General features: G+C 41.3%; 1 protein-coding gene across 15 annotated transcripts in view; it reads right to left on the reverse strand.

Moving 5' to 3' along the window:
* Positions 1 to 19,678, reverse strand: part of NRG1 (neuregulin 1) — a 434,810-nt gene that overhangs the window by 125,974 nt on the left and 289,158 nt on the right. For all 15 annotated transcript variants that reach the window (XM_032096876.1, XM_032096877.1, XM_032096873.1 and 12 more), the window contains one exon: positions 5,231 to 5,360. In XM_032096876.1, the coding sequence (XP_031952767.1) occupies positions 5,231 to 5,360 (130 nt within the window). The remainder of the gene's footprint in view (positions 1 to 5,230; positions 5,361 to 19,678) is intronic.

Below are 19,678 nucleotides of genomic sequence, written 5' to 3' on the forward strand. Positions count from 1 at the left end.
GCAGGGCTCAGGCTCCCAAACTATCACTATAGCAATGCAGGCTTCTTGTGCTTCAGACTTAAGTGTGAATGACTGTCCACCATACCAAGTATCTGTAGATTTCAATCTTTGCTCTTCCTCCTTCTTCTCTCCACTCTTGCTCAGCACGTAACCTGAAATTACGTGATACCTGCTTCCTTCAACACATCTCACTTCTATTGCCTGTCTTTGTGAGGAGTTTGCCATGGTGCAAGAATCTCCCACTCTTTTTCTCCTGCTGATGATATGGTGCTAGCCTCTTTTTCAAATTTCTTCATAATTCACTTGTCAGGTGATAAACAGCTTTCTTATTTGCAAATGCATGTTGGTCAGAAGAATCCTCCACCTCCTCTTCTATCCATCTGAGTTTCATGTGTGCTGAAAGCTGTCCCAATATTTTAAATTCTGCTTTCCCACAATTGCCTCTAGCCCTAAAAAACAGGGATGCTGCCCTTGCACAAGTGAGACTTTCAGAAGATCCGATCAGTGTCAGGGATAAACACTAATATCTTGTTTAAATAAACCATGCAGGAATGATATTTGTGTAATAAAGGTATATTTTGAGGATCTGCAGATGATTCTTTGGAGCTGATTTGCTATAATGATATATTTGTTTATTAAGGAAGGGAATTCCATTTCTTCAGAGCCAAGGTCACATCTTTTGACAAGTACGCAGTGTGGAGAGATCCCAGTTTCCACAGATATATTCAGCTGAGAAAAACGCAACAAGGATAACTCTGTCATTAGAAGATGCTATTGCTGGGCACGACAGAAGACTTTTTGCATATCTTATAGAAGGCAAAATGCTTTTGATAGAAAGCATTTTGATGTGTGTTACTGAATCAAGAGTGAAAATATTTTGCGCTATTGTCATCTTGTTATATAGATGTCCCTGGAAAGTTGGCATCTGTGCACGCTTGCTTTCAGTTCACAGGGATCTTTACATCTTGCTCGTCAGGCTCAACTCTACAAATTCCCAAGGAACACGATTGAAAGCCTCATGTTTTCCTCCTGCCACTGACTGCTGGTGGTTGCTTGCTTTGTCTGTGCTTGTTTTCAGATGTTGGTGCAGCTGTGGAGGTGATGAAAACAACTTGAGCACCGGTATAGACAATGCTGAAATCACTTCCAGACCAAGCAGGATCAGCCCTGTCGAGATGGCGCCGAAAACAGTTCAGGTGTGTTTATACTTGCTCTGAAACCATTGCCAGCAAATGGGCTGCAGCACCTGCCCTTGAGAATGGGCCCAGGGCAGGCCAGCTGAGAGGAAAGCTGAGATGAGCCTCTCTGCTTATGATGATGTGTGAATGCTAAAGGCATTTTATTGCTCAGATGTGCACTGCAGCACCGTTTCCAGCGCAGTTTGGAAGGTTGTTTCCTGTAGACTGTACTTTTACAATCAGCTTGAGATGGTGTCCTTTCCCAAACACCTCGTCCTACTCAAAAGTTTTCAGACATTATTTTTTGTTGTAACTTTCTTTTCTAGATCATTATCCATGTACCATTTTCCTTTTTGACAGTAGCAAAAGTTGAGGTCAAACAACCTAGAGCAAAATGTGTATGTTTGTGCTGTGAGAGCCTTAAAATTTCCTTTCTGCCTTAAAAAAGGCTACCTGGACCATTTATTTATTGTATTAACTGGGTAAAACCAAAATACTGAACCATATGTAATAGAAGAATTGCTTTTTTTCCCTCTACACACAGTAGTTGCAAACAGCAGCATTTGCATGTGTTCAGTGGACACTGAACACATTAAACTGTTTTTCATCAGGAGAGGAATGGCTGGATGGTTCAGAACTCATATTTCCATTTCATTCACTGCTTACAAACAAATGCATTGTGGGACAGAATGTTTTTATTTCCATGGGAAGTACAACACTCAGTAGTGCAGTTCATTGCCTAAGTCAGAACTAGTATTTCTATCCTGTCTCTTGAATGAATACCTCTGGAACTTCTGCTTTCATAATTGCTGGTTGGAAGAAACTTCTGCCCATTTCTACTCTACAAAGGCCTTTACATGAAGACAGATATAGAAAATGGCTATATCATTAAAAAGTACATAATTCACTCTCTTGCTGTTAAGAAAAGCAGCAGCACATTTCTATTAAGACAGTAGCATTATTTTCATCCAATGAAATCCAGACATAAATTTCATTCTTCAGTAACAACAAAACCACTAGAAGAGATGTGTCTGCAAGTCAGAAATCAATTAGTCAGACTATCAAGTCCTTCATGGTATGATACTTCAAAAGAGCGCTCTAAAAGTGTAACAGATACCATATTCATATAGATTTTTTCAAGTAGGAAGGAAATGCTAGGATTTTTGGTATTAATTTTGCATTTATTGAAAACTTTTTGTCTTCAATGAACTCGGGGACACATTTCCAACTGAACAGAACGACCTAGGAATCTCAGTCTCATAGGAAGCCAGTAACATCCAGGCTTCCTAAGTCTATGAAGTTTTCAAAATGTGACTCATGTTCCTATGAAGCTTCTGAAAATTTTATACACTAGTTTATTTAAGTAGTCTCAAAGCTTCCTATTTAATCTGTTCTATTTTGAGACTTTGTTTTGCTTGGTCTTGGGCCTTAATTAAAATACATGTGGAGAACATATATGCTACCATAGATGTAGCTGTACAATGCTTTACTAAGTCTTCATACACTTCTCAAGCATTTCACATGGTTACCTCTTGAAAGCAGAGTATTTTCTTGAAGTTCACATCAGTATCTGTAAGAGCAAGATCTGATCCTGTCCAGATGATTACTATATATTTTATAATATACATTTTTTAAAAATACATAGCCAGATTTTAACCGAAGATGAATTTAGGATTTTTTTTTTTTTAAAACAGAATAGGGGATTTACAAAACCCGAGATATTACTTGGAAATTTCCATGGTTGTTTTGAATCTGAGTCATGTTTTTTTGGTTAGGGATAAAACCAATTTAGAACGATATGGCTTATGATTTAGAAATTTTGTTTTTGCTCTCAACAGATGGACCATATGGAAAAATGTGAACTTGCTACTGAGGCAGAAATATGAAGAGCAAGTACCATATTTCAAGCATTCTGTTTCCAGAGGCATGTTCTGGGAGTAGATTTATTTTCTTAGAACAATGAAGACAATGTGTAGTGGTTAAATACTTATTTTAATTAACTGGAATGGCAGAATAAAAAGTGGACATCTTTATTTTTAAAGAAGTAAGAGGAAAACTGTATTTTGTCGCTTCAATTTCCCAGTACACCCACTTTCAAGTACTCACTTCTATTTCTTATGTAGCTGTATTGCATCCAGTTTTACTACACAACATAAAATTTTGGTTCTGGCAAGTATTAGAGGGCATAGCAAATGCCCCTGCAAAATAGTGGTGGCCCTGACTGTTCCCAGGGTAAGAATCCTTCTCTGCTGCCTCATTGTAAATGAGATTCACCCTGTCTAACTTTTCAGCTCTGATGCTTTTTCCAAATAGGTCTTGGACCACCCAGGCAGAGGCACATCTGCCAAATCTGGGAATTGCCTTTTCCTTGAAATCCAGCCCCAGAATTAAAGATTATTTCTTGTCTACAATAGGGAAAAACAGCCCCCACTTTATTCAAATGTCTCCAAGATTTTTTATTAAAAAATTATCCAGTCTGTAACATCATCAAAGAACATATACAGATGTCTGAACTAAAATAAAGAAGTCCCCCTGCCAATGAAGATGGGATACCTCTGAAACTAACAAGACAATATTAATGATTAGCAAGTCAGCTCTATGCTCAGCTTTACCATTCACTGGAGTTTTCTGAATGGGATTGGATAAGAAGTTGAAACACATAAGCTCTTGTACGTGCTCTGGAGAGTCATAGCAAACTGCTCATCTTGAATGCTGGCTTACAACAACCATGTAAATTTAACACAAATCTTTCTTTCTCTTTCTCAAAAAAGAATCCAACCCACAGCATATGTAACTTTTCCATATTCACTTTAGCTAAAAATGATCCTAGAAGTCAATGGAATATTCATGGCTTTCAGCAGCACAGCAATCCATGAAAATCCAAAGCAAAACAAATCCCATGATGTGCAGGTAACATCTTTCTACAAAAAAAGAGAAAACTTACAGGTAAACAGAACACTGTGAGGTTTGGTGGGGCTTTTTGATGGCTTTTGTTTGTTTGTTTTCCTTTAAAAAAAAAAAACAAAACCCAAAAAACCAAAGACAAGCAGTCAATTTCTTCCTGGCCTCAACAAAAGCATCACAGACCTTCACCTAACACACCTACCAAAGTTATCTCTACAATTAGTGTTTTTCCATTTTTAGTCCTAGTAGACTTTAAAAATTATGCAGTTAACAGCAGATGATGGTCTTCACTGACCACCATCTCTTTGTCTGAAAAACAGCAATATCCACACAAAAATGCACCCTTTTCACTCAGCCCTCTTAAGTACCAAGGATGTTTCCCAAGGTTTAAATGCTGAGTTTCCTCTCAAGCTAGTGAGAAGCAGTCCCTATGACTAGTTAATCTTCAGTGGTAAATGCTACATGACATGCTCCCACACAGGAGGTAAATTTCAGTGCTGTGGCTCTTCATGGATGTTCTCTGATGCAAGGGACTATTGCAGCAGTCCAATACAGCACAGCCAGGACCTGAAAAAGGTGCACAAGCACCCCCCTAAACTAAACTCATATGACTTCATGAATCAAGATCCGCACACAAAATAGTAACCTCCACCATGACCATGACATTCATTGTTTTTTTTATGCAATTAAATGCAACAACAGTTGTGAATCTTGTCTCACCAGAAACTGCTTGGTTACCACACAAGACAATTAAAATAACAGTTTCTCCTGTACAAAATGTAATACTCAATGCAATTTTCCACACCCTTTTTTTTTGCCTTTCCTTTTCTTTTCTAAATGCAGAATACGTAGTTTACAGTTTCATTATTTCTAACGTAAGGCTGAAGTTGTGTTACTTTGTGCCATATAAACACCAGTGGAAGATACTGTGCCACTATCACACAGAAATATTTCCCAGTTAGCCTCTGCTATGCCTCATATGCCTCTGTAGAACACAGAAGTCATTGTCAGCATTCTTTCCATGTCCACAGGGTTAAAAAATGAAGAAATGCAAGTTCAGAAGAAGATATTTTCAGGTGCTCCTTTAAAGAAAAAACCATTTGTGAAACCTGATGTCTCCAACGAAAGAAGCAAATAGGATTTCTTACCTGCAGAGGTATCTTGGGGGGTTTGGGAGGTCTTTAACCATGTAACACTCTCCCCCATTTACACAGAAGGCTTTCTGCTTTATGTCACATTTTGTGAGATGACTTGTCCCAGTTGTAGATGTGGAAGTGGCTGGAAAAGATAAGAATGAAAATACAGATCAGAGGCTGTTTTTCTTTCTGACTGGTAAGTATACTTGTATGTGAGGGAAGAAGTAGGGCTAGGGAGGATCTGGCAAGTCCTTTGAGCTCTCTATCTGCTGCTACCACAAGCACTAATTACTTGACCCTGTATTTTGTTGATTGCCACAGGGAGTGGAGTTTAAATACATACCTCAGAGATACACAACCCCACACTTGGCCTGGGAGGAAGTGAGGGTTTTCCTAGCCCTGTCCATTGAGTGGCCTTAAATGTTTTGCAAGATTCATATATGTTTCATTAAAAATGTGTAATTTATGTGCAGTAACTTACACTGCATTAATTGCATTCAAGTGATTTTGGGGTGTGAGAGTCATTACAGATTGCTGACATAGTGTCCAATAAAATAAGGTCCTGGGTGATATTTCCTTCTGGTATTGCCTTGAAACAGGTATTTTTCAGTAAAGCATAACCAGAGGCTCTGTGCTTATTCAAGACCTCAGTACAGCCACTTCCTTCTCCCTGAGGAGAGGGTGAATGGCTGAATGCTGAGTGTCTCTGTCCTTGCTCAAATGAGAGCTGTGGCTACCCAGGTTTGACGATGTAGGAGGAAGAGAATGGGGAGGTTGGAGGTTTTGCTCCTTCCTGTGCATGTACAATTGCCACCATTGTATCCACAGGAATCTTTGATACAGAGGCCAGCCTAGCACCTCCTGCAGCTGGGCTCATCTGCATGAGATGAGCATAAGGTTTGGGGCCACCAATGCTGCTAGACACCATTAGGTGTCCAAATTCCTATAAAATGGACGTTATCAGCCTGACGACAGTGTTTCTTAGCTTACTCCCTGCTGCATTTAGGGAATACCTAGAGAAGGCAGGAGCCCTGTTTAGATAGCAACCTTCAGGGAGGCTGCCAGGGAAGGATAAATAATCACAGTCTTAGGACTTGCCAAGGCAGTTTCTGTCAAGGATATGCTTTTCACTGCTCACAGAAGCAACTCAACTTATGCCCCCAATGAGTGGGATAAGCCCCTTTGGTGGTGACTGTCTGCCCACACTGACTGCAGGTGAAGCTTAAACTCTTGACAATATGCCCAAAGACTTTAAATGGCTAAAACTAACTGAAGTGATCACCTGCAAACTGTAAAAAGTGGTGGAAATTCTTGCATGATATTTGTTTATCTCTAGACACACAGAAGTTGGTAATTTTGTTATTGTGATCAAAAAAATCCCAATATTTTTGTTTCTGAAAGACAGTTTGTACCCTGAGGTGAAACAATGCTATTACCTATTGACTGATTTCACTGGAGTTGACTAGAAAGCTGCAAACACCTACAGTAAAGTTGTCTGATATTTGAAGCCTTTTCTAGCACAAAGGCACCCAAGGGACATGCTTATAATAGGCGATGTGTGACATTCTACCATTTCCTGGACACACTGAATCTGAAGAAAACATGGTTTTAGCAGATTGACTATGAACAAATACCACTTACACATTTTGAACTGTAGTATGATATAGTCCCTGCCACATTTCATTTTTATGCATTTCCCATTATCTTCCAGGTAAATGCATTTTTAGCACTCAGCACCTGGGAAAGTGCACCACCTTGGCTTCTTTCTCTTTCTTGCATGCTGCCTTGCTTGTATGGGATGGTCTCCTCTAACAGGCCAGGAAAAACCCTCTTGTGACCTCTTCCAAAACTGAAACTCCCTCCTGCTTCTCACTTGCATCTAGCCATTGTGTTACATCTCCACAGATCCTGATCTTGACTGGGGCCTCTAAGTGTTAATGAAATGCAAACATGGAGTACAGATTCCTCTTAACACATTCCTTTCTCCTGGCCCCTCAAAGCATGATTTATAACCTCTCAGACCAGGATAAATTTAAGTCTTGTCTAGGGGCAGGAAAAGGGGTCATGTTTTAAGAGTAGTCTGACACTCTTTCAGCTAGCACCAGTTCAAACAGGACTTTGCACGCAATGTTGACAAAAGGTTGGCCTACAGACTGCCATCCGCTCAGCAGTGAAGGGTCCTCTATGTTTGATGTCAGAGGCTTGACCACCATCCTTGAGGATCTCTCCTCCTTTAGGATGGGGAGATTTGTCTTGTAGAAGAGCCTTTCCTTCTCTGCTGGTTTGAAAGGGGCCTGGATTATTATCCTAAAGGAGATGCCTGACATGACAGGCTATGTCATACCAAGTTCTAGGATGTAACAAATGTGGGTGAACAAATTTTGTCTGTGTAGTAATGCATGCTTTGAAGCTTTTGTGAGTCTCAACAGGCAAACTCAATATTAAGCTTATCACTGCTGATAACCTATGCACCCTTTAATAAAGTTAAAGGACACACTTCAAGCTGTGAGCCAAATACTCTGAGGATGTCTTCAAGCTCAGAAAGCCGGTGCATTAATTTGCGAGGGGGAAAAAACCAATATTGTCTGCAACGCTTTTGAAAACAGAACTCCACCACTTTGCTACTCTGCTGGCTAATGTAATGTTTTAAATTGAAATATGAAGGTAGATACAGTAACAAGTGGACTTGTAGCTATCTGTAATTGTTTCCATAATCTCGCTTACTTGATTTTTCTTTAAGCAGAAGCTCAATCAAAACCGGAACACCATGGAGTTTCAAAGTTAACAGTCATTTCCCAGCTGGTGTAAGTGAGATTTGGACAGAAGCAATTGCTCTGAACTGACTACTAGAGATGGGAATAATCTGCAGCTCTCAGAGAAATCTCATGAGGCAAAGGCTTCGCACATATTTGTGATGAGTATCTTTACCCTTGTTTTGAGCATCACATGTTCAAAACTGTTGTATAAATCTTGCACAAGAATTTTCTCTGCATTACTGATCTGCTGGCATCATAGTCCCTGTCTGCCTGAGCTTTGTAATGGGTTAAGGGGAGGAAAAAAGTCTCCAGGGAGTTAGTTTTGATGTTAATTTTTCTTCGCAAAGTATGCATAGTTTTTATGGCTTACGGCCAGCATTCAGTGTATGCACTGTAAGCCTACTTTGCCAATTAAATACAAGAAACACTAACTACGGTTTTGGGTTTCACTTAAAGCCACATAATGGAAGAAATATGGTGTTTGGGAGCAGGTGTTCATCAGAGTCCATTTCATACAGTCCATAACTAGCCCCAAAATATGGCCTTTCCATACATCTCTAGCAGACGTGGTCTTGGAAGATGTTTAATGGGAATGACCAGCAGTGATGAGGTAAAGCACACAGCTGTAGAACATGTATCTGTACATTGTTACTTCTTCACCTAGTCAAAATTTGTATCTCCTTTTTTTTACATAATGTTTTCTTCAGCTAGACAAGCACAAGAGAGAAAAGCTGTTTTGTTCTAGAGTCCTATACCAAACACTTAGCTTACCACAAGGACTAAATTACACACATTACAGGTAAATCACAATTTGAAAATATCACACGAGAGAATACCTGAAAACACTGCGTAGTCTACTTTCCCCTCTCCCTTCCTTGAAGGCAGAAACACCATATTTTAAAAAGCAACTGCAGGCAGTGTGAACAAGGTCACTACTAGTAATGCAAATATTCACATGGCACTAAAAAACAATGAGATCGGTTCCCATCAACGGGAATTGCCTAAAGACATTAACAAGAAGAAAAACAGAAGCTATTCCATTATACAAAAACAGTTCTCTAAAAGGTGAATTACTGCTGTAAAACTACCTCAGGTTCATTTCATGTCAAGCAGACAAAACTTCATGTAATTCTGTTCTTACCTGGAGAATCTCTGACCCTTTTTTCCTGGTCTGAAACAGAAAAATGCATTCTCTTTCTGTCTCTTGCTTTCCAAAAAACCCTCTGATGTTTAGCGGCTACAGCACCAAGACTCCCAGACCCTGCACAGATGAGACAGTCCACTGAGAGGAGTCCTAAGGGATCTCAGGCTTAATTCAGACTAAGAGGGAAGAGCTTTGCAACCTAAACAGAATAGTATCCATGCCTCTTTGAATTGAGTTTCTGCAAAGCTGCTGTAAAATCAGAGGACACACTCAAAGTCATGCAAGGTGGCTAGTGAGATGCTTATGACTCGATGGAGACAAAGTGGCAGCTGCAGCACAATGGAAGGTTTGCCATTCTCATGGCAAGGCCATTTACTGAGGTAAATATGCCACCTTATGGGACTGCAGATGGACACCTTTCCTTTTGTGAAGCTGTGGCTCATGCCAATGGAGAGAAAGGGACCTGCATGGGGTGAAGGATGGACTGAGGGAGAGAAGGAGGTGATGAGAGAGTGCACACAAGCAAGCTTTGGGGTGATAGAGTTTCTGCTCCCAGTTGAAAGCCAGCTTTACTAACTCATATTCCAACACTTGTAGTTCATTCACTTCTTCGAAAGCACAGTCCAGTTCCCTCTTGACTTGCTAATGTGCACAGCCCTGATCTATAGGGTAGGGTGATTTTCTGTGTAACCTTGGCTGTAGCATTTAATTCCTCTGTATCTCCATGAAACCGCCTACATTTTCTTCCCACTGAGTATTGAGCCTCTTCAACTCACTCTGACTTCCCTGATGAATCCAACTTGCAAAGTACTTACAGTACAGAAAACCTTGGCATTTCTGTACTGCACTGAATGAGGAAAGTTGCTGGTTCCAGTGTAACTGTGGGCAGCAGAAACTATATGTGTACTTTCAAGGAGAACAGAAGCCAAAACCTGAGAGCAATCAAAAATTAGCCCCTTTCTGAAGAGACAAGAATTTCCATTTTACCAGGTGTGTAAAAAGATGTATTTTATACAGTCCTTCATACTTAATTGTTCCAGACCTGGAACTGGATTCATGTAGCTATGAACATACCAAAGGTTTGAAAAAACTACCAACACCAACGAACAAACACCAGAGAAAAAAACCTCCAAAACAATCAAGTCTCTATATGAGGCATTTACGGTCTATTTCACGGGGCTGCTCAGAATTTTTCACATCGTTTTTGTGATTTAATACCCAAAACTAGCTGCTCAGTCCAGTTAAAATTTTTTTCAGCCTCTCTCTTCGCAAATAACATGCAGTGTAACAGATTCCTGGGACTTCCACAGGAGAGGAGGATCTGTTCAGCCAGCAGCTGGAATTGAGTGCTTACAAGTTAGTGGAATTGTTCTCCGGCCCTAAGACAGTGGTTTCTCACTTTGGCACTATCTCTAGGAAGATCAGGGCCAGCAAGAAGGAAACAGGAAATTGCCAGGTCTGCAAGATAGAAACTTCAGGAAAGATTGAGAGCACATAAACTTTTGCTGAACCAAGGCGGCATGTCTCTCTTCCCCCTATGACACGGACTCAGCAGTGGCTTCCTTCCACAAATCCAACCTTAGCAAAGCAAAGTAAAAAAAATAAAAAAAAAAAGAAGAAAAACAAAGCACAGACGCTTCAGCTTGCTGCACCACCCGATCACTTCCTCCCCGATAGGCCAACAGACTGACCCAGTTGGCAGGCGCATGACTGTGAGACCTGCACAGCATCTGGCTCACCACAGAGGGTCAAGAGGTGACACATGCTAAACACTGCTGATCAAGAAGATTTTTTGTTTGTGTCATTTAACTTCGAGATGGTAGAAAGGATGGGCACAGACACACAAAGTTCACAGGTTGTTAGTGAGGAAATGCAATTCCTGCTTGCAAAAGTTTTCAGAACAAGGGTGGAAAACACAGGCTGTGGAAAAATGCTAGTGAATGAAAAGACCTGGTTGAAACTGGGCTTTGAGACAAGGCATACTTTTTCACTGCCATGAAAAATGTCAGCTTTCACTTGACGGTGGTGTGATAAGCAAAAGGTCTGTAAGACCCTTTAGAAAACATTCCCCACTTGGTGAAGGGAGACTTGAATGGCAAAACACAAGGCAGTGACAGACCAGAGTATCCCAAGAGGAAAAATGTGTGTGTGGTAGGAAGGGACAGAAGGAAAAGAAAAGAAAGGAGGTGCAGAGGATATATGCATAGATTGAACCAGTGCAGGAAAAACAGGTCGAAGCTCAGGAATGCTAAACTGACAGCCAGACAAGGAAGTGCTTTTACTGTCGAGAGACAACTTTGCAAATGCCAGGAATGGGTGGGAGGGTCTGAAAATGTAGAGACCTTAGATTAAAGTAGACAGCAGACAAGGAGCTGAACACAAATGTCATGATACAATGAATGTTCTCCAGTGTGGAGTCCTTTGCTGTACTGGAGAACATCCCATCACGCAGAAAAACCTGAGTGGCCAAATAAACTGTTGGAAAGGATTCCTGGCTCATCTTGTTTTGGAGGCCACAAGGCCTCTTCTCCATGCTTGCTGTGCAGCAAGGTAAGGTACAAAACTCATTGGGCTGGAAGTTTGTAATGGGCTGAGCCCATGCTAAACAACACATGATACATCTGTTAGGGGGTGCTTCATCATGTGTGTCTTACTCCTGTATCTTCCACAGAGCTCTGAAAGGTCTCTTCAGGCTGCTGTCCACCAAGGCAGGTGCAGAGGAGGCTGTCAAAACTGAAAAGGACACTTAGGGTGGAGGTGAAGCTTCACAAAGCAAGAGCTGCCTGGATAGTCCAGTTCCTGCCCTGTTAGTCCTGATCCCAAGGGAACCATTGCATTCAGAAGAGAAAACAGCTGTTGGACAGGTGAGAAGCCATCTTCTGCTGAGTGCCAAGGCACAGATTCCAATCTCAGGAAAACCAACTGCACCAAATCACTGAGCAGGTCATGCTTTCCCATTGTTATGACCCTGTCTAATCAATGAGAAAGGTGCTGTTGCAATCATCTGCAGCTTCACTGCAGCCTGGAGAGGTTACTGATGGGATCTACATGGAAATCAAACTGCTGGCAGGAGGACTGGACTCAAGACAGTGAAGACAAGAACTTGGGCTCTTTTCTCAAATTCCAAACATCCCTATTCTGCAAGGCAGAGTGGGGAGCACCCTAATCCAAACAGCATCATTTCTGTATAGAGCATGGTGGTGGTTTTAACTCAAGATGACTTTTCACTTAAAAAGTGGGGAAAAAGAACTTTGACAGAATTGAAAGAACAAACACACAAAGACTATGAAGATTATGAAGACAGATTGCTGTCCTTCAAGAAGATGTCCAGAGGGAATCTGAACACTATCTTGAGGCCCTGCCAGCTACCCAAATCCAACTGCAGATTTGGTATGGCAGCAAGCTCCCTGAGAAATCAGACAGCAAGTACAGCTGTACTAACACTGCTTTCCCTGCCTCAGGATGCAAAATCTGGGTTTTTTTCCCTATTTCAGTCCACATATGATCCTTTCTCTGAGGGTTGATCATTTAGCTCACTTGTGCTGTAACCAACATTCAATTACTAAAATAAATAATGATAGGAAATCTAGGTCTGATTAGCTGCAGTTAGATTCAGCTCAGGTAGCAGTGCCGTCTTACTCCCCCTGAAAGTTACTGTGGTAGAGGATTGTATTACAGATTCCATCTGGTACCATCAAGTTTGCCCTAATGGGTATGTAGTGATACTGACATAACTATTTCCTTATCACACTGAGTACTGAAATAATTTCATTCCATTATAACATAGTCAGTCAAAATCTATTCTTGTTCCTCTTTTCCTCTGAAGGATTTTTCTTATTAATTCCAAGTAACCAATTATACTTCCGCAAATCAGTGCAAAATGTCTTTACCTCTTTAGTTCTATCTACTCACAGAGAAGCAGGGATAATAAAGACTACTTAACAGCTTGTGAAAGGAAGCGTGAAAGCTTTCTATTACAAACTATGTTTCATATAAAGTCAACATGATAATCCCTGTCATGAATCCTCCTTCAGGAAAGCACTGCAGCAAGAATATACCTAAAAATGAACCAATAAGCCCCCACAAATCTGAGATTGCACTCAAGCACCTGCTTAATTTATTGTCACATTCACTTCCATGTTTTCCCCTGTGTCTTTATAAAGTTTTTATGAAGGAGAATGGATTTCAGCACAGTGTTTAGCCTTGTTGAAAGCAAGACTTGCCCACTGAAATACCTCATGTTAAATAAGTTTGCAAGAGGAGGCTGTGTCTACAAACTTCCCTTGAATAATTCTGAATGTGCAGCCCAGGATTCTTAGGCACCCATTAATCTGTCTCCTACTGCATACTCTGCAGCAAAAAACATAGAAGTTACTAATTCCACAATGAAACAAGCTTTCATTGACTTTGGAGCACATCTTCAAAGTTATTAAGGGCATCTTCCCTCCCCATGCTCCCATCCCCAAAGCACAGACGACTATCTTTTGCTTTCCTGGTGGCTCTCTGCTTCATGGAGGTGGTTGTGAGAGGAAGCCCCTGGAAACTTGAGGCATGAAAGGGATGTGCTAAAGCTGAGGCAATTGAAGCTCAATCTGTTTCACCAGCCTGAGATCCCTGGGTGGTGGGGAAGAGCACAGTAGCAGAAATTAGCTTTTAAGATATAATGGTGACAAGCTCTGACACAGACTAGAGTGGAAATATGCCTTCAGTTCTGAGTTAAAGATACAGCAAAGGCAACTTGTTTCAGAAAACACAGACGGTTGCTCACAGGTTGCCAAGCATCTCCTTGATATCTTTGATAAGAAAGCATTACAAGAAAGGATCCCCAATAGACAGGCAGGTATGAAGGTAAGTGAAGAACAAGAATGCATATCAAGGACAGCTTCCTTTGTAATGCACTGAATTTATTTGTCAGTTTACCTGGATATTTGTATTCCACCAGAGATTTCCAAGGCCTTGGATTTTTTTTTTTTAATTATAAATTGCCTATACAATTGAAAACAAAGTTTTGAAATTTAACCTGTAGAAAAGACGACAGACTATTCTCTTGCTGTTAAAACTTATTCCTTAACTTGAAATGTATCAATCCCTTTGGAAAAAGGTCTGATAAAATCTTAAGACAGAGCTGTTGGGTCTTTTATGCAGGTTCTGCTAGAGGATCCAGTCTCCTGTCCTCTGGGGGAAGTGCTCATTGAGACTAAAGAGAAAAATCCTCTCTGGGTGGGAGCAGAGGGAAATTTTGACTCCGCTATCCACCAGCATAGCCACGGGACCCATCATTTCTGAAAAATACAGAGTTACCAGTTCCCTGTTTGGATTTTCTCTTTCCAGAGAAGAGTGGTGGAGAGAGACATTACTGGGTTATGCTTTGCTTGTAACAAGATCCTTTGGACTCTGTAAGCAGGGTCCTTTAATTGCAAACTGTCAAAGCACTTAGAATTCCTATCAAAGAAAGAGCTGTCTGTAGCAAGGGAGCCTTTTCTCCTTCCCCTCCCTAATTTCCTGCCTGGAGGTATGAAATTGTCACTGTTCATAGTGCTGCTTGAAAATGAGTGTGTATGAAGTGGCACTCAGGGAAATCATACTTGTGACAGTAAAAAGACAAACAAGAATGGCCTAGAAAACATGACTAGTATGGTAAAGCAGAAGGATTTCAGGTTGCCTAGCCTGAAACAATTTTTTTCCCTAACTGTGTAGAGTAGTCCTAGTGGGACTGACTCTGACAGGCTTCAAAGGGTTGCGTGATGTGTCAGGAGCAGTCACACTAGCAGGCAGCAGCTCAGTGTCCTCAGTGAACCCTGCCCAGGACCTCTGTGAACTGCTGCAGATGGCAGCTGTGAGTGCAGAGGAGCAAGTTCTTACACCCAGACCAGTCCTGAGAGACGGCTCTCTTCCTCCTGCCATCACTCCTGCGACTTCTTCCACTGCCTGCATTAAGAGGTGTGCAGTAGCTCACCTTGGGCTCACTGTCAAAGCTTTGTAGCAAAACTTCAGAAGTTACTGTGAGGGAGTGGAATGCTGTCCCTTATATCTGCTGTCAATTTGGGCTTTTTAAAAAATGAGTAGTAGTATATTTGTTGCCATAGAAAGGACTACCTTCCTTCTACCAACAACACTGTTTGTTCTATTTTTTTCACCTGCTAACCTCATTTTATTCGGCTGCTGTTTCTTCAGTTAAGCTATGCTTTAGTGCACTGATACAATAATGGCATTTAATCAGTTCCTGTTCTCATGAAACATCAGAGAGGACTATGCAATAAACATGTCACTGTACCAACAGTTTTTAAATGTTTATGAAAAGGTCGAAGTTTTTTTTCACTTAAAAAGAAATACGTGAAAACAAGTGTAATGTTATTTTTCTAGCCTCTAAAAAACAGTCTAGTAACAACCATGCAGAAAAATAAAATGTGTTCTTGTTGAGAATAAATGGCACATTTTCTCCAGCAGTTAATTTCTACAATCTGGTTATAAATCTGTCAAAAATAAGATTTATAATGAAATGCTAACAGATTCCAGGCAATTGCTGTGCTAATAGAGCCACTTTCATACTCGTATATTGATGCAGATACAGACCTGCATCAGGGATGGATTCATAGGAATGAGAAAATGGTTCAACAGCCTGATCAGGACAAGACAGGCTCTGAGTGAAGGAGAACATGTAGTCCAGAGAACATAATACTTTCTACAGAAAGCAAAGATTCTTGTCCAGCTAAGGGAGGACAAAAGCTGGCAACGGTGCATGCAGCCACGTAGCCAAAAGAACTGCCCTGTTTACAGACAGCAGATGCCTTCCCAGCATAAAGCAAGTTGCTAAGGCAGTCCTATTGCTGGTCCTTGCTCTTCAGCTTTAAAAGGGACTCTTTGCTGGTATGGAGCCTCTCGTGTATAAGGAAAAGCTGAAAGAACTGGGTTTGTTCAGCCTGGAGAAGAGAAGGCTTCAGGGTGATTTAACAGAGGCCTTCCAGTACCTGAAGGGAGCCCACAATAAAGATGGAGAGGGACTTTTTACAAGGGCAGGTAGTGACAGGACAAGGGGGAATGGCTTTCAACTAAAAGAGAGTAGGTTTAGATTATATATTAGGAGGAAGTTCTTTGCTGTAACGGTGGTGAGGCATTGGAACGGGCTGCCCAGAGAAACTGTGGATGCCCCATGCCTTGAAGTGTTCCAGTCAGGCTGGATGGAGCTCTGGGAAACCTGGACTAATGGCAGGTGTCAGTGTCAGGGATATTGGAACTAGATGATCTTTAGGGTCCTTTCCAATCCAAGCCTTTCTATGATTCTATGATTTACTGTTTCTGTTTCTGTAAACAGAGCTGGGATGCTGTTGAGTACCATGATCAAGGACAATACCAGTTAGAAATGTGAAGAGTTCGCAGACCATGTAAAGGGCAAGAAACAGGTATGCAAAGATGGAGGACACAAGAAAACACTAAGAAGCTCTTCACAGTGGCAGCCAGCATTTTTTGAAGTTTCTTCCATGAGAGAGAATACTCCAAGTGAAATGAAGAGGCATGGTGTACAGAGGGCCCTTCCAGGCAGGGGGCAACATTTGAAGTGTATGTTTGAACAACTGGTTTATAGAAAGCAGCACACAATTGCTTCCTGGGGGTGGGAACCTGCACCTATAGGGTGAGCAGGACGGAAGAGGGGATGAACTGTAAGAGCACTGACGAGCAGTGAGATGAGAAACCACTAGAGGGATGCAGAAGGAAAGAACTGATGACACTGGAAAAACCTGATGGGGTGGAGGTCCTAGCTGTGTGGGTAAGGTCAGAAAGCCATTCTCTAGTGGTGTCATGCACAGGGAGCTCTCAAAATACAGAGAGCGAAGCTGGGCATTCACTGAGCCTACACCTTTTTAACCACTTCAAAACACTACACAGGGTGAAAGGCTCACCTTTCTTCTGCAGACTGGGCCTAATCTTTCAGGTTCCTTGCAGAAAACTGTTAGTGCATGTGGTACCCTACCAATGACCTTCCAAGCACTCCATTTGCTCACAGTTTTTTGAGTCCCTTTGTATCAAAATGAAAGTATATTTTCACTAGTTAATGTTTAGGTGGGTTTGTCTTTAAATCTTCTTTTAGTCTACAGCTGAACTGTTATGGTTCCTCACTGCCACATCCCTTTTATAGTGCCACGGCGTGTACATTTAAGAAAAAAAACTGTGCTAATGGGAACCTTGAGTATCAAATGTGTCACTGCCTCTTGCACGTGACTCAGGAAACTGCCATCCGCCAACCTACAAGAGAGACCCTAGGGACTTCCCTCAACATACTGCTTGTTGGAGATCATTGTTCCATGGGTTTCAGCCAGCAATTTAACAAAGCTCAAAAAATAATCCAAAGGCTGGAAGAGAATAGAACACCAGAGCCCAGAAAAACTAGGTGTTTTTTACACCAAAAAACAGAACATGTTTCACATGTTACAATTATTGGGCAGATGTATCAATCTTTACCATGCTTGTTCTAAGGTTAGGAAGAGAGAGAAACTCCTGGAAGTCTTGAGGATAGGAGAGAAATTTTGCACAAATAAGTGAAAAAGGAAGCTACCAAGTGTTTAGGGCCAACATCATAGGTGAATGCTTGACAGAGATAGCAGTGGAGCTCTCCTGAGGATACGGAGGATGTAGGCTTTTTTTTTCTATTATGAGCTACAACAAGAAGGTTGACAGTCTGAGCTGTTTAAAAATCCTGAGCCAAATCTTATAAAACCCTGAGTTTGGAAGAGCAGGCTATTAAAAAAAAAAACCAAAAACCATTCACTGGGTATTTTTATTGTTTTGTTGATAAGCCTTTGAGTTTATCTTGTATTGCAATCCAAACAGTTAGACTTTCCCTCTTTCCTTTTGAGTGAAAGCTAAAATGTAGCTTGAAGAAAGAAACCAAATGTTGAAGGGATTCTATCTCTCTCGTGTGCTGGTTGCACTAAACTGGCATTTTACCACAGACAGGAAAACAGTGCAACCCATTGCACACTGCCTGTAAGTATTGCTTTCAAAGGCTCCTTGGCTGCTGTACCCAATAATGGTGCAGACTGAACTGCAAGGAGAACATTACCAGCCTGCGAAGGGACAAGGGAATTAGTGATGGCCAATTTTTTCATTCTTACAAATAGAGAAGGTTGAGCCTTTTACAGGACAGAAGTAGTAACAGGCTGATTTTCTCCAACATTGAGAAGTATGTGGGGGAAAGGACTAGGATGCCAGCCTGCCATCTGTGGCAGCCCAGACATCGCATCTCAGTGCTGCCAAAGCCGCTGCTGTTGGCACAAGGCTGCACCTGAGAGCTGTTGGGAGCTGCTTCTGGGGAGCAGTGCCTCTTCTCCTTCTGCTGTCAGCCCTCTCCTGCAGCCTTCCTTACCAATCTGCACCTCCAGAAATGCAGCAAGCTTCCTGGCACAAAGATCTCAGTAAACATAAATTAAGAACATCACTTCTAGCCTAAACCTGTATTTTGCAGGATGCATTTCCTTGCTGGAAAATACTTCAAGGTCAGTGAAGACAAGTCAAAGTTTGAGTATCTTAGGGCAAAACAGAATGGGTTTTCTTTCTTCAGGGTGATTCTCTTACAGCCAAGGAAAGCTGACTTCATGTCTTTTTCAACTTTCCTGTTGTATCAGAGGGCCTACGTCAGCTGTCTATCTTATTTAACCTTGGGCAGCAGGACACAGATAGTGCTGTGACAGACACTGTTGTCTTCCTCCATTTCCTCCACATTGCTTCGTTCCACCAAAGCCATGCATTTTGTTACCGGCAGCAGCCATATCATGGAGGTAATGAAAGTCCTGTGTTGGGAATATGCCAGTGGTGAGCTAAGTTACATGGCTTGTGCAATCCCTTACTCTCACAGTGCTGTAGATGTGACCTCTGGATGCCATTAATTTCCATGGCCTTTATGAAACTCACGGAATGGGATGAAATTGCATTTTACTGTGCAAGGAGTCTGCTTTGAGACAAAAGGGCAAGCAGTCCAGGAGAATTTATCTGCCAAAGTCACCTATGACTTGAACGAAATAAGAAACTGATGCCACTGAAGGAGGGGGAAGGGAGAGAGAGAGACCTTCTCTCTGATGTTTTTGCATGATTTCTCTGCTTTTATTTATGTGCACCACTGAAGAGTGGTCCTCGGAGCAGTTTTCTTTAATGCTTCTAATGCTAAAAGCAGCTATTCAAATTAAATACTTTGAGAGAGTGCCGGCATGAAAATGAGTGAATTTGAGCATCTAGATGAAAATGTTCCTTTTTAGCTAGGGATGAAAATAAAACTAGATTAAAACACTCACATGTGGGAAAGATAAGTCTAAATCAACGGATAACAGCTCTGATTAGAGTTGACTAAAGGAAAAATGAATTCACAGAGAATAAGAATAATATGAAATACATTTGCTTAACTTCTTTTTTTTTCTCCTTGTTTTGGTCTGTTAGTCTGTGTGGTCTTGCAGAAATTTAATGTGGCATAGGATCTTCCCTTCATTACTCATGCTGATCAAAATAAATGTGAATATCAAAGAGATATCCATTAAGAGATGATGCTGGAAAAAATTAAATGAAAAAAACCCC

Source organism: Corvus moneduloides, chromosome Z (assembly GCF_009650955.1).
Source record: "Corvus moneduloides isolate bCorMon1 chromosome Z, bCorMon1.pri, whole genome shotgun sequence".
NCBI classification, from domain to species: Eukaryota; Metazoa; Chordata; class Aves; order Passeriformes; family Corvidae; genus Corvus; species Corvus moneduloides.